We start from the raw sequence: 14,790 nt of genomic DNA, 5'->3' as shown, positions 1-14,790 counted from the left end.
TACCTTTGTCGGGGGATTTACGCCTCCCGGAGGGAGACGTAAATCCCCGCGCGCCAGCGGGCCTGCTGCGCGCCGGGCCGCGACCTGGGGGCGGGTACGGAGGGCGCGGCCACGCCCCCCGGCCGTAGCCACGCCCCCGTACCCGCCCCCAAACGCTGCCGACACGCCCCCGGAACGCCGCGACGACCGGGCCCGCCCCCCGACAACGCCCCCGACATGCCCCCTCCGAGAACCCCGGACTTGCGCGCGCCGGGAGGCCTATGTAAATAGGCTTCCCGGCGCGCAGGGCCCTGCTCGCGTAAATCCGCCCGGTTTTTGGGCGGATTTACGCGAGCAGGGCTCTGAAAAATCCGCCCCTAGGTGTATAAATTCAGTTTTTCAATGTTAATTATTAGTTCCATTGGGTTAAGTAATTGCTTAATTATGTCTAGGTACATCAAAGCTAGGTTTAATGTCTTGTCAATTGTGTCCTCTACTGGTAGTATTAATTGGATGTTGTCTGCATATATGTAGTGTATGATAACTAGTCCAGTCAGTAGGTTGGCATAGAGGCAGCAAATAGATGTTAAAAAGTGTCCGCCAAGAGTGCGGATCCCTGAGGTACTCCATTTTGTAGCTCAATTCTGTCTGATATTATGTTTTTAATCTGAACTTGGAAAGATCTGTTGCTTAGGTAAGATCTGAACCATTTTATTGTTTTGTTTTTTAGGCCTATTTCTTCTAGTCTTTTTAGTAGTGTGTTATGGTTTACTGTGTCGAATGCTGCTGATAAGTCTAGTAGTATCATGATGTAGTGCTTCCCATTATCAAATCCTCGTAGTACGTTGTCAGTTAGAGAGATTAGTAATGTTTCGGTGCTATAGTGTTTTCTAAAGCCGTGCTGAGATGGGTAAAGTATGTTATTGTTGTCTAAATGCTCAGCTAGTTGTTTTTGTACTGTTTTTTCAATCAGTTTAGCAAGTAGGGGTAGGTTTGAGACAGGTCTGTAGTTACTTAGTATATTTGGATCACTGTTTCTTTTCTTTAATATGGGTTTGATTATTGCACCTTTAAGAATATCTGGGATTGATCCTTCGTTTAGGGAAAGGTTAATTATGTTGGTTATTGTATGGGAAACAGTGTTGGCTAGTTTTTTTATGTCTATGGTAGGAATTGTATCGATTTTATGTGGTGCTAGATTTAATGCATGATTACGCCCACTTCAGGCTCTTCTGCCAGGCCTTTAATGCCAAACCCATAATTTCCACCACCCTAGAAAGCAGCTGAAATTTGCTCCCCTGCATGCATTAGCAATAAACTGACTGATATAAACTGCCTGGCACCATATATGAGTGCCTTGATCATGCTGGTATAACCTATTGTTTTGCTAAGATGTTGCTTATTTATTTCAAGTTTAGTCTTGTATGTCCACCTTCTTCATTCTAGAATTGTTAAGCTACTACATTTACTGATATACTGTCATTCTAATATGTTGTACCCCGCCTGGGTACAGGCGGGGTACAACATTACCTGTTATTAATTAAGTTGACTTAAGAACATAAGAATACAAGAAAATGCCATACTGGGTCAGACCAAGGGTCCATCAAGCCCAGCATCCAACAGTGGCCAATCCAGGCCATAAGAACCTGGCAAGTACCCAAAAACTAAGTCTATTCCATGTTACCATTGCTAATGGCAGTGGCTATTCTCTAAGTGAACTTAATAGCAGGTAATGGACTTCTCCTCCAAGAACTTATCCAATCCTTTTTTAAACACAGCTATACTAACTGCACTAACCACATCCTCTGGCAACAAATTCTAGAGTTTAATTGTGCGTTGAGTAAAAAAGAACTTTCTCCGATTAGTTTTAAATGTGCCCCATGCTAACTTCATGGAGTGCCCCCTAGTCTTTCTATTATCCAAAAGAGTAAATAACCGATTCACATCTACCCGTTCTAGACCTCTCATAATTTTAAACATCTCTATCATATCCCCCCTCAGCCGTCTCTTCTCCAAGCTGAAAAGTCCTAACCTCATAGGGGAGCTGTTCCATTCCCCTTATCATTTTGGTAGCCCTTCTCTGTACCTTCTCCATCCCAATTATATCTTTTTTGAGGTGCGGTGACCAGAATTGTACACAGTATTCAAGGTGCGGTCTCACCATGGAGCGATACAGAGGCATTATGACATTTTCCGTTTTAGTCACCATTCCCTTTCTAATAATTCCCAGCATTCTGTTTGCTTTTTTGACTGCCGCAGCACACTGAACCGACGATTTCAATGTGTTATCCACTATGATGCCTAGATCTCTTTCTTGGGTTGTAGCACCTAATATGGAACCGAACATTGTGTAATTATAGCATGGGTTATTTTTCCCTATATGCATCACCTTGCACTTATCCACATTAAATTTCATCTGCCATTTGGATGCCCAATTTTCCAGTCTCACAAGGTCTTCCTGCAATTTATCACAATCTGCTTGTGATTTAACTACTCTGAACAATTTTGTGTCATCTGCAAATTTGATTATCTCACTCGTCGTATTTCTTTCCAGATCATTTATAAATATATTGAAAAGTAAGGGTCCCAATACAGATCCCTGAGGCACTCCACTGTCCACTCCCTTCCACTGAGAAAATTGTCCATTTAATCCTACTCTCTGTTTCCTGTCTTTTAGCCAGTTTGCAATCCACGAAAGGACATCGCCACCTATCCCATGACTTTTTACTTTTCCTAGAAGCCTCTCATGAGGAACTTTGTCAAACGCCTTCTGAAAATCCAAGTATACTACATCTATCGGTTCACCTTTATCCACATGTTTATTAACTCCTTCAAAAAAGTGAAGCAGATTTGTGAGGCAAGACTTGCCTTGGGTAAAGCCATGCTGACTTTGTTCCATTAAACCATGTCTTTCTATATGTTCTGTGATTTTGATGTTTAGAACACTTTCCACTATTTTTCCTGGCACTGAAGTCAGGCTAACCAGTCTGTAGTTTCCCGGATCGCCCCTGGAGCCCTTTTTAAATATTGGGGTTACATTTGCTATACTCCAGTCTTCAGGTACAATGGATGATTTTAATGATAGGTTACAAATTTTTACTAATAGGCCTGAAATTTCATTTTTTAGTTCCTTCAGAACTCTGGGGTGTATACCATCCGGTCCAGGTGATTTACTACTCTTCAGTTTGTCAATCAGGCCTACCACATCTTCTAGGTTCACCGTGATTTGGTTCAGTCCATCTGAATCATTACCCATGAAAACCTTCTCCATTACGGGTACCTCCCCAACATCCTCTTCAGTAAACACCGAAGCAAAGAAATCATTTAATCTTTCCGCAATGGCCTTATCTTCTCTAAGTGCCCCTTTAACCCCTCGATCATCTAATGGTCCAACTGACTCCCTCACAGGCTTTCTGCTTCGGATATATTTAAAAAAGTTTTTACTGTGAGTTTTTGCCTCTACAGCCAACTTCTTTTCAAATTCTCTCTTAGCCTGTCTTATCAATGTCTTACATTTAACTTGCCAACGTTTATGCTTTATCCTATTTTCTTCTGTTGGTTCCTTCTTCCAGTTTTTGAATGAAGATCTTTTGGCTAAAATAGCTTCTTTCACCTCCCCTTTTAACCATGCTGGTAATCGTTTTGCCTTCTTTCCACCTTTCTTAATGTGTGGAAAACATCTAGGCTGTGCTTCTAGAATGGTATTTTTTAACAATGACCATTGCTAATGGAAGTGGCTATTCTCTAAGTGAACTTAATAGCAGGTAATGGACTTCTCCTCCAAAAACTTATCCAATCCTTTTTTAAACACAGCTATACTAACTGCACTAGCCACATCCTCTGGCAACAAATTCCAAAGTTTAATTGTGCGTTGAGTAAAAAAGAACTTTCTCCGATTTGTTTTAAATGTGCCCATGCTAACTTCATGGAGTGCCCCCTAGTCTTTTCACTATCCAAAAGAGTAAATAACCGATTCACATCTACCCATTCTAGACCTCTCATCTCTCATATATCCAAGCTGAAAAGTCCTAACTTCTTTAGTCTTTCCTCATAGGGGAGCTGTTCCATTCCCCTTATCATTTTGGTAGCCCTTCTCTGTACCTTCTCCATCGCAATTATATCTTTTTTGAGATGCGGCGACCAGAATTGTACACAGTATTCAAGGTGCGGTCTCACCATGGAGCGATAAAGAGGCATTATGATATTTTCCGTTTTATTCACCATTCCCTTTCTAATAATTCCCAACATTCTGTTTGCTTTTTTGACTGCCGGAGCACACTGAACCGATGATTTCAAAGATGATCATTCAGAGGAAATGAATCAAATCTCAGTGAACCTGGAAGATGTAATACGGCAAATTTACAAATTAAAAAATAGCAAATCATCTGGACCAGATGGCATACATCCCTCCCAGAGAATTGAAATAACTGAAAAATGAAATAACAGACCTATTATTATTAATCTGTAATCTATCACTAATATCAGCTGAAGACTGAAGAGTGGCTAGTTTTTAAAAAGTGTTCTAGAGGTGATCCAGAAACTACAAACCGGTAAGCCTGATATCAATGTGTTGCGTTCAAAGGTCCATGGGCTAATCTCATGAACTGCCACCCTCACTTTCAGTCTTGGGTCAGCCATGTCATTCTCTGTTGCGGCAGGGCAACCCCATTCCTTCATGCAGTAGGAAGCCACCCCTGGGTACACCAGGAAGCCACTGGGCCTTCATGCAGCAAGGCACCACCAACTTCAGCAAGTGTCATGCTGAAACATTTAAAGGGACCGTGGTGGGAAAACCGTATGGCTCTTGGAGATGACGGCACTAGTGTTGGCCTATAAAAAGGCAGCTTCCCAACTGCAACATGCCTTGGCAACAGGTCCCACTACTCTGAGTACAGCGTCTTATTTTCAGTCCAGTCTTCTCTTCAAAGTCTTGTCTCCAGCTTCTGCATTGCCTTCAGTTCAGCCTTGTCGTCCGTTTTCCTTACCTTCTGTGCTTCTCCTGGCCAATACCTGTTTTGATCTCCAACTGACCTCAGATTTCGTTGACCGCTGCCTGCTGCCGACCTCTGCCTGCTTCTCAACACCCCTGACCGCTGCCTGCCACATCTGCATCTCAACACGCTTGACTGCTGCCTGCCACAGACCTCTGCTTGCTCCTCGACACACCTGATTGTCACCCAACTACAACCCTGCTATTGAAGGACCTCCTCTTCTGCTCAAGGCAAAGGAGGAGTCTAAAACCTGCTGGCCCTGGCACCCAAAGGCTCAACCTAAGGGGAATGAGGGCCAGTATAGGCAAAGCTCCAGCTGGGTCTCTGTTTTGTCCAAGTCCACCTACTGACAGTGGAAACTTGCAGGGCTTCTCCTTGCAGGTTGTGCCAATCCTGCCTCAGCCTAAGGGTCCATGAACGCAACCGGTTGCTGAAGCAATGGACCTTGCAGGCTTATCCTCCCTGTAGGCTATTCCAAGCCTCACCCATAGTCTACATGAACAGCAGCAAGCCTTGGAGCTCCTGACTACTTCCATGAATTGGCCACCTACCCGTCTGAACACTCTGACCAGTGCTGCAGTGCTACCCCCACCAGCACCAGCACTGCCACCTCTCGAACACATCCACCAGCCAATTCCACAATTACTGGCAGCACACCAGTAAGCCAGGGACCCCAGGCATTGTCAGGGATTCTTGAATCAGTGTCACATATATTTCCAACTGCAAGCACCACTATTCCTGAATGTCCAGGCAAAAACCACCTACATATTGTCTCTGCTGGATGGCTCTGCCCTGGCTTGGGCATCTCCTCTCTGGGAGAGGGGAGACCCATTTTCTGCTCAGCCTGCAACAATTTATGGAACAATTCAGGGTAATCTTCAAGGTGCAAGACCTTGGGGCAATGATGGCATCCAACCTCCTCCCCCTACATCAAGGTTCTAGAACTCTGGCAGAGTAAGCCATAGAATTTTGGACTCTAGCGATTGAATTAAACTGATGAAAAAATGGTTTGCTTGCCATATTCCTTGAAGGTATCTTGCTCAGAATCAAGGATGAACTCACTGCCCAAGACCTCCCCACTTCATTGGAAGAACTTGCAGCCCTGATTGGGATAATAGATTGCCAGCTACAACAAAGAGCCCTTGAGACCCATCCAGCAAGAAGGAACATTGCTTTGGCAACTAGGCTCCAGAATCCTCTCTGACTCCCAACTGCTCCTTCGTCCACCTCACCTACTTCAGAAAAGTCCATGCAGCTGGGACGGTTTCGCTTAGCCCCAGAGGAGAGGCTTCGCCACAAGCAGCAGAGCCTCTGTCTATATTGTGCTGGCCAGGGTCACTTGCTGGCTCAATGTCTGCTGAGGTCGGGAAACTTCTACCCCTAGGGTCTAGTGGGGAAGATGACCCTAGGTCTCACTGTTCCCACTCCCCAACTACTGGTTCCGGTGACCTGGAGCTGAGTTCCATACACTTTTCCACCTAGGCCTTTATGGATTCTGGCTCTGGGGAGAATTTCATCCTGAAAGAACTCGTCAAGCAACTTTTGATTCCCACAGTCAGTATGACCTCTCTATTAGACATCTCTTCCCTTTACAGAGACCTGCTTCCTGGTCAAGTCATTCTAACAATGGCACCCATGTCCTTCTGCATGGACCTCCTACATCTGGAAAAGCTCAGCCTACACATAATCTCCAGGACTATCCATCTTATTATCTTGGGGCTACCCTGGCTCCAGCGGCATCGACCACAATTCAACTGGGCTACCCTGCAACATGCCCATTAGGGCTGTGACTGCTCAGACTCATGCTTGGAGCACATTGAACCTACTTGCACTGTGACCGTGGCTACATGTCTTGGGCTCCCTCTGTAGTGTGCAGATTTCAAAGATGTCTTTTCAAAGAAGAAAGCTGAAGTTCTACAACTGCACCACCCTATGATTTTGGCATTGAACTCCTCCCAGGGAGTAAGCCCCCATGCGGATTAGTCTACCCACTGTCTCTTCCCGAGATTTGAGCAATGTCTGCCTACATTCGGGAAAATCTGGAACACAGATTTATTTGACCATCTTCTCCTCTAGCAGGCGCTGGTTCTTCTTTGTTACAAAAAAAGATGGCTCCCTTAGGCCATACATTGACTATCATGGCCTGACCGCCATCACCAAGAATAACCGGTATCCATTACTGCTAATAACAGAACTCTTTGATTGCCTGCAAGGGGCTAAGATATTCACCAAGTTGGACCTTAGGGGAACGTATAACCTTATACGTATCAAGGCTGGTGACAAGTGGAAGATAGCATTTAACACTCATGTAGGACACTACGAATACTTAGTCATACCATTCGGGCTTTGCAGCATCCCCACAGTTTTCCAGAAAATGGTCAATGAGATCTTTCGCGACCTTCTCTACTCCCATATGGTTGTATATGTAGATGACATCTTATTCTTTTCTCAAATACTGTGCTACCACCTCTGAAATGTCTGTCTCGTTCTCTGTCTGTGAAAAAACAACCTTTATACCAAGTTGGAAAAATGTCTTTTCAAACAAGAAGAATTTCACATTCTGGAATACATGTCTTGTGAAGGATTCTGCATGAACCCTGTCAAGGTAAAGGCCCTCGGGGACTGGCTTCACTCTGAGGGGCTCCGAGCTCTACAAAGATTCTTGGGATTTGCTAATTTTTATTGTCAGTCTATCCCAAACTACTCATCCATGGTGGCACCACTCACTGCCCTTACTCACAAGGGTGCCAATACCAAAGACTGGCCACCCGAAGCTCTGGAGGCATTTCAGAAGTTAAAGAACACCATGTCTGCATCATCTGGATCCTACACGGCCCTTCATTCTCGAAGTTGATGCTTCGTCGCTAAGGCATAGGGGCTGTCCTTAGCCAACACTCTCCAGAAGGAGTCCTTTAGCCATGTTCCTTCTTTTCTAAGAATTTCTCTTTAGCTGAACGTAATTATAATATCGGAGACTGAGAACTTCTAGCTGTCAAACTAGCTCTCAAGAAATGGTGACAACTACTTGAGGGAGCTCAACACTGAATTGCAATATATACAGACCACAAGAACCTCAAACATTTACACCAAGCTCAGCAGCTCAATGCAAGAAAAGCCCATTGGTACTTGTTCTTTGCTCTCTTCGACTCTGAATTGCGATACCAACCAGTGCTCAAGAACCTATGGGCAGATGCCCTCTCTCACTCCTTCCAGACGGAGGATGTTCCAGAACCTCCCAGACACATCACTGACCTTGCCAGGATACTTTTGGCCACTATGGTAACCATCCCTTCAGGAAAGACGGTCATACCTTGCAAACTCCATGAGAAAGTGTTAAAATGGGCTCATGACTAGCATGTCGCGGGTAACCCTGGGTGGGCACGAATCCTTGAATTGCTTCTATGACACTATTGGTGGCCCAAGATGAAGCAAGACGTCAAGGCCTATGTTGACTCGTGCCCTACTTGTGCACAGCAAAACGCGCTGCATGGTCAATGCTGGGGGCTATTACAGCTGTTGCCAGCCCCCTGGACCCACCTGTCCACAGACTATCATAGACCTCCTACTCTCAGATGACACCACTGTAATTTGGGTGGTGGTAGACTGATTCTCTAAGATGGCACACTTTGTTCCCCTACCGGGTCTTCCATCTGCACCAGAACTGGTGCGCCTTTTCACTCTCCATGTATTTCATCTACATGGTTTATCCAAGCACATATTGTCAAACAGAGGAGTCCAGTTCACTGAGCTATTGGCGCTTCCTCTACAGGAAATTCAGCATTATGTTCGATTACACCACAGCCTATCACCCGCAAGGGAATGGACAAGCGGAATGCACCAATCACACCTTCAAAAGCTTTCTCTGCTCATACGTTAACAAGCATCAGAATAACTGGGCCATCTTCTGCCATGGGCCGAGTTTTCTTATAATACCCATATCAATGCAGCCACTGGATTTTCTCCATAGAAACAAAGAAATGATGGCAGAAAATGAAAAACTGATCCATCCAGTCTGCCCAGCAAGCTTATGCTAGTATCTGCTGCACCGTGCAGGTTATCCCCATGCCTATCAGTTTTCCAGAATGTAAAAGTCAGGAACCTTGTTGGATTGCTGTTTGAATCCAATTTCCCTTTACCCTTGCTATGGAAGCAGAGAGCAATGCTGGAGTTGCATCGAAAGTATAAGGCTTGTTGATTAAGGGGCGGATTTTCAGAGCCCTGCTCGCGTAAATCCGCCCAAAACCGGGCGGATTTACGCGAGCAGGGCCCTGCGCGCCGGGAAGCCTATTTTACATAGGCCTCCCGGCGTGCGCAGAGCCCCGGGACTCGCGTAAGTCCCGGGGTTCTCGGAGGGGGGCGTGTCGGGGGGCGGGCCCGGTCGTCGCGACGTTCCGGGGGCGTGTCGGCAGCGTTTTGGGGGCGGGTACGGGGGCGTGGCTACGGCCCGGGGGCGTGGCCGCGCCCTCCGTACCCGCCCCCAGGTCGCGGCCCGGCGCGCAGCAGGCCCGCTGGCGCGCGGGGATTTACGTCTCCCTCCGGGAGGCGTAAATCCCCCGACAAAGGTAAGGGGGGGGGTGTAGACAGGGCCGGGTGGGTGGGTTAGGTAGGGGAAGGGAGGGTAAGGTGAGGGGGGGGCAAAGGAAAGTTCCCTCCGAGGCCGCTCCGATTTCGGAGCGGCCTTGGAGGGAACGGGGGGAGGCAGCGCGGCTCGGCGCGCGCAGGCTATACAAAATCGATAGCCTTGCGCGCGCCGATCCAGGATTTTAGTGGATACGTGCGGCTCCGCGCGTATCTACTAAAATCCAGCGTACTTTTGCTTGAGTCTGATGCGCAAGCAAAAGTAGGCTGATCGCGCTTCTTTTAAAATCTACCCCTAAGGGTAGTAAAAACCACATCAGAAAGTTACCCCATGCTTATTTGTTCCACAAATCATAAAAGTCGGGGCCCTCGTTTGTTACTGTCTGAATCCAATTCCCCTTTTTGCACTGCAGGTGAAGTAGAGAGCAATGATGGAATTGCATCAACAATATCAAGGCTTATTTGTTAAGGGTAATAACTGCCACACCAGCAAGTTACACTCTTTTCTTCATTTCAATCCTCTAGCCTTTAGGGATCCACAGTGTTTATCCCATGCCCCTTTGAATTCTTTCACTGTTTTCATCTTCACCACCTCCTCCAGAAAGGCACTGCAAGCATTCACCACACTCTCCATGAAGAAATATTTCCTGACATTGGTTCTGAGTTGTCCTCCCTGGAGTTTCATTTCATGACCTCTAGTTCTACTGATTTCTTGCCAACAGAAAAGGTTTGACGATTGTGCATCATTAAAACCTTTCAGGTATCTGAAGGTCTGTATCATAACTCCCCTGCACATATTCAGATCCTTCAGCCTCTCCTCATAAGTCTTCCAATGCTGACCCTATACAATTTTGGTTGCTCTTCTTTGGGCCGCCTCTATACTGTCTTTATCCATTTTGAGATATGGGCACCAGTACTGAACGCAGTACTCCAGGTGAGGCCTCACCAAGGACTTGTACAAGGGCATCACCACCTCCTTTTTCTTATTGGTTATTCCTCTCTCTATGCAGTCTAGCATTCCTCTAGCCTTAGCTAGCACCTTGTCACATTGCTTTACTACCTTCAAATCACCAGGCACTATCACACCAAGGTGCCTCTCCTAGTCCGTGTACATTAGTCTTTCATCGCCCATCATATACAGCTCTTTTGGATCACCGCACTCCAGATGCATGATTCTGCACTTCTTGGTATTGAATCCCAGCTGCCAAATCTTTGACCACTCTACAAGCTTTCTTAAGTCACTTTTCATTTTCTCTACTTCAGGCTTGTCCACTCTGTTGCAGATCTTAGTATCATCCGCAAATAGACAAACTTTACCTTCTATCCCTTCCGCAATGTTGTTTGCAAAGATAGCGAACAGAATTGGACCCAGAATCAATCCCAGTGGCACACCACTTAACACCGTGCTTTCTTCAAAGTAGGTTCCATTTACCATTAAACGCTATTTCCTGTCAGTCAACCAGTTTGCAATCCATGCTACTACCTTGGCGCCCACTCCCAAGCTTCTCATTTTGTTCACAAGTCTCCTATGCGGGATCGTATCAAAAGCTTTACTAAAATTCAAGTACACCACATCGAGCGCTCTTCCCTGATCCAATTCTCTAGTCACCCAATCAAAAAAAAATCAATCAGATTTGTTTGACAGGACCTTCCCTTGGTGAATTCATGGTGCCTTGGGTCAAGCAACCTACTGGATTGTAGATAGTTCACTATCCTTTCCTTCAGCAGAGTCTCCATTATTTTTCCCACCACAGAGGTAAGGATAACCAGCCTGTAGTTTCCAGCCTCCTCTCTGCTCCCACTCTTGTGAAGCGGGACCACTACCACTCTTTTCCTATCTCGCGGCACCCTCCTGTTTCCAGAGATCTATTGAACAGGTCTTTCAGCGGACCTGCCAGCATATCTCTGAGCTCTCTAATTATCCAAGGATGTACCTCATCTGGCACCATGGCCTTGTCTACTTTCTGTTTTCCTAGCTCTTTCCATACTTTCTCTTCTGTAAACGGAGTTTCGTCTACTCCAAACCCATCTACAGTCTTGTCAATTAGCAATGGTCCTTCTTCAAGGAGCACCGAATTGAAGTATTTGTTTAATATTCCCATCATTTATTTGTCTCTCTCCACACATTGATCTTTGTCACCTTTCAATTTCACTATACTATTTTGGACCTTTCTCCTTTCTCTGATATATCTAAAAAATGTTTTGTCCCCTTGCTCTACCTCTTTGGCAATCCTTCCTTCCTCCTGAGTTTTTGCTTTCTTGATTTCTTTCTTCATCTCCCTCACTTTCATCAGATATACTTCCCTGTTTTCCTCTTTTAGGGATCCTTTAAAGTTCTTGAACACTGTTCTTTTTGCCTTTATTTTCTCAGGCACTTCCTTCGAGAACGAAATCAGTTTCTTATTCCTCTTACTTTTGTTTACTTCTCTAAAATAGTGTATGCACATTTTAAAAATGCAATCAAAAGGGAGGAGTTTGGGAAAATGAGGGGTGTTTAATGTTGTGTGTGATAGTGTAATACATGTTATCACACCAGAAATAACTACACCATTTTTCCTGGCGTTATGCCCTAAATGGGATATGCACTCTCGCCCTAGCTTGATAGCAGATAGGTAAAGAGTGCATCAAATTAGGTCAAGAGTACAAATCTCATCTTTGTGTACCTTTTTCTCACTCCAACTCACATCAAATCTTCACTGATGTGTACTGTGCTGTTTGTACCTCGGACTGTGCATGTAAAACTGCCCCCCCAAACCCTAGACTAGCACCAAAACCTCACCTCAAGTTACTAGCTCGCGCTCTCTCCCTCCAGGTGCAATAAATTTAACATGCATTGCAATAAAATACCTATACAAAGCACTAAAATATCATGTGTTGAGGTATCTCAAAAATTTCCCTAACCACACCCCTTTTTTTTATCGCATGCACTATTCATTCAAAATTTATAGCAAAATGATAAATCTAGGCCTAAGAGACAGATTAAGTTGAGAATTATTGAACATAAAACTTGCATCAAGTTGAGGAAGAAAAATGCCCCATTGGTTGATCATTGGAATCTTATGGCTCACACCTTAGATGACCTAAATTCTTTGTTATACGTCGTCAGACTCAGCAATGGGGGTAACATATCTCAGATGTTAAGAGTGGAACAACGATTTATTTTCCTGTGGAGTACTGTTAGTCTGGAAGAATTAAACAACCAAATTGAGAGGTCAGCCTTTCTATAGGGTTAACAATTTAATTTAGATGTCTATATATGATTCAAGGTGGATTAGTGTGGGTGATTACAGCTATATAATAGACGTTGTTGTCACGCTTATGTCATATCACGTCAGGCCACTGACGTGTTTTCAGTTGAATTAGCGTCTTTGAGAGTTGCAAGGTAATTTGTTGTCTTAAGTTTGCTTTATATTTTCCATGGATTGTTCATTAAATTAGTTGTTGTGCTTATGATTGTTTTTCTATTGGAGTTGTAGTTTGCGAATATGTATTGCTGGACAGTGAACTGATGGTTTTAGCAGCACGGACCTATAATCTTCAGTATAGAATCAGCACCATAAGGAAGTCTTAAGTTGGGATAGTTCTTCCTACATTTAATAAGTATGTATGATTGTTTGAGATATCAGTGAAGGGTAGTGCTATACCATGTATTGAGTAATGGTGTTTGTTGTTGTCTAAATGTTTGGGCGAGCTTTAAATTTCCCCTGAAGAAGCCCCTATGTGTGAGGGTGAAATGAAGAATTCTTTGTTCGGAATGGGAATGTTAGAGATGATGGATTGTGCTATATGAGTAGGAAGATGGAAGAGTAGTTATATATACGGGCCATTATTGAATTGGCATCATTGGTATTATCTTTTACCAGCATTTGTAGAAGAATTTGATGAAGTGGATCAGAATTTTATATCTTTGATAACTGTGGTCGATTTTCCTCCTCTTCCTGGCATCCTTCAGTACTTTTATTTCATTTTTTTATTTTATATTTGGATTTGGGATGGTATGAGTGAGTATGTGTGTGTGCGGGTTCACAGTGAGGTTTTTATAATATAGGGATATTGGGATTGATTCTTCCAGCATCATAATAATATGATTGCATTTATATATAACTGGATTACGTAATTACACATTTATATTTTTGATAGAATAAAATTGTAGTAAACCAATTTTGTAAACATTCTGTAAATCTTTGTTATTATACATTCTTTACTTTCCCTTATTTTTGGTCATAAATAATATTAAATACATGCTAAGCAGTTCATTAATATTCATATCCAGTTAGAAACTCACTGAAATTGTGAAAACATCTACCCTTTGGGAGATTTAGTTAAATTCTTTTGGTCACCTCGTTAGTCTAATGCAGGTGCATTTCAGGTCACAGAAAAATCCAATGTTCTTGACTGATTTGCTAAAGGCTTTATGTGCTTTAGTTAACTGGGGTGTTAAATCACCCAAAAATGCTTGGGTTAAGATCAGTGCATTGACAATTTTAATGTGGCTTAGCAATCAGACTCTTTCTCTAAATGTTATCTATTTGCATGTCTTTCCCCTCAGGATTTTTGGGTGTTTGGCAGTGAAAGTTTGTTTTAGTGATATTTTTTTTTCAGTACTTTTGGATTCTCTTCACAAAATACTGAAGGTCCTCTTTGCAGGAAGGCGATTCTTTCTGCCTTTTGTGCAGCAGTTAGAAGCTGCTCTTCTGATTTCCTAAGTAGTGTTTATAGATGGTCACTGATTTATGTAAAAATCATTTTTAAAACTACTAAGCTAATACATTTTTAATGGAGGTGAGTTGTTTAGAAACTTTTTCAAATGTAGATTTATATCTCACAATGCATGTACACTGCAAGCACTTAGCCATGGTGGTCATGGCTCTGTATGACCTAAGTGATCTCAGTCAGTCATACTGCTCTGTCCCCCCTGAAGCTGTTGCCTACCAGAATTGCAAGCGTACCCCTCTCACCCCTGACCCGTAATCGATGGTTCATGCCAAACTTACCGTCTAATGGATTAACTGCCACAGCAGCAGAGCTGCCTGCAATGCAGCCAGAAATGAACGAGACATAAAAGGGAGCTTTCTCGTCGGGAGTCTTCTGACCCAGTTTGTTAAGGTTGGCAAAAAGTGGGAAATAAACCATGGAGAAGGGGACATCCCTGCGGAAGAGGGAAAGAGAGGAACAGTATCAGGAGAAATGAACACACGAGAAGGTCAACAAAACCCCATCAGCAAGACCTTATCATTAGAGA

General features: G+C 44.0%; 1 protein-coding gene across 3 annotated transcripts in view; it reads right to left on the bottom strand.

The window, feature by feature from the left end:
- Window positions 1-14,790, bottom strand: part of SLC25A22 (solute carrier family 25 member 22) — a 233,242-nt gene that overhangs the window by 34,545 nt on the left and 183,907 nt on the right. For all 3 annotated transcript variants that reach the window (XM_029582910.1, XM_029582914.1, XM_029582913.1), the window contains exon 8: window positions 14,543-14,697. In XM_029582910.1, coding sequence (XP_029438770.1) covers window positions 14,543-14,697 — 155 coding nt within the window. The remainder of the gene's footprint in view (window positions 1-14,542; window positions 14,698-14,790) is intronic.

Source organism: Rhinatrema bivittatum, chromosome 17 (assembly GCF_901001135.1).
Source record: "Rhinatrema bivittatum chromosome 17, aRhiBiv1.1, whole genome shotgun sequence".
NCBI lineage: Eukaryota > Metazoa > Chordata > Amphibia > Gymnophiona > Rhinatrematidae > Rhinatrema > Rhinatrema bivittatum.
The sequence above is the reverse complement of the archived record's forward strand: the minus strand, read 5'-3'. Positions and strand labels throughout refer to the sequence as shown.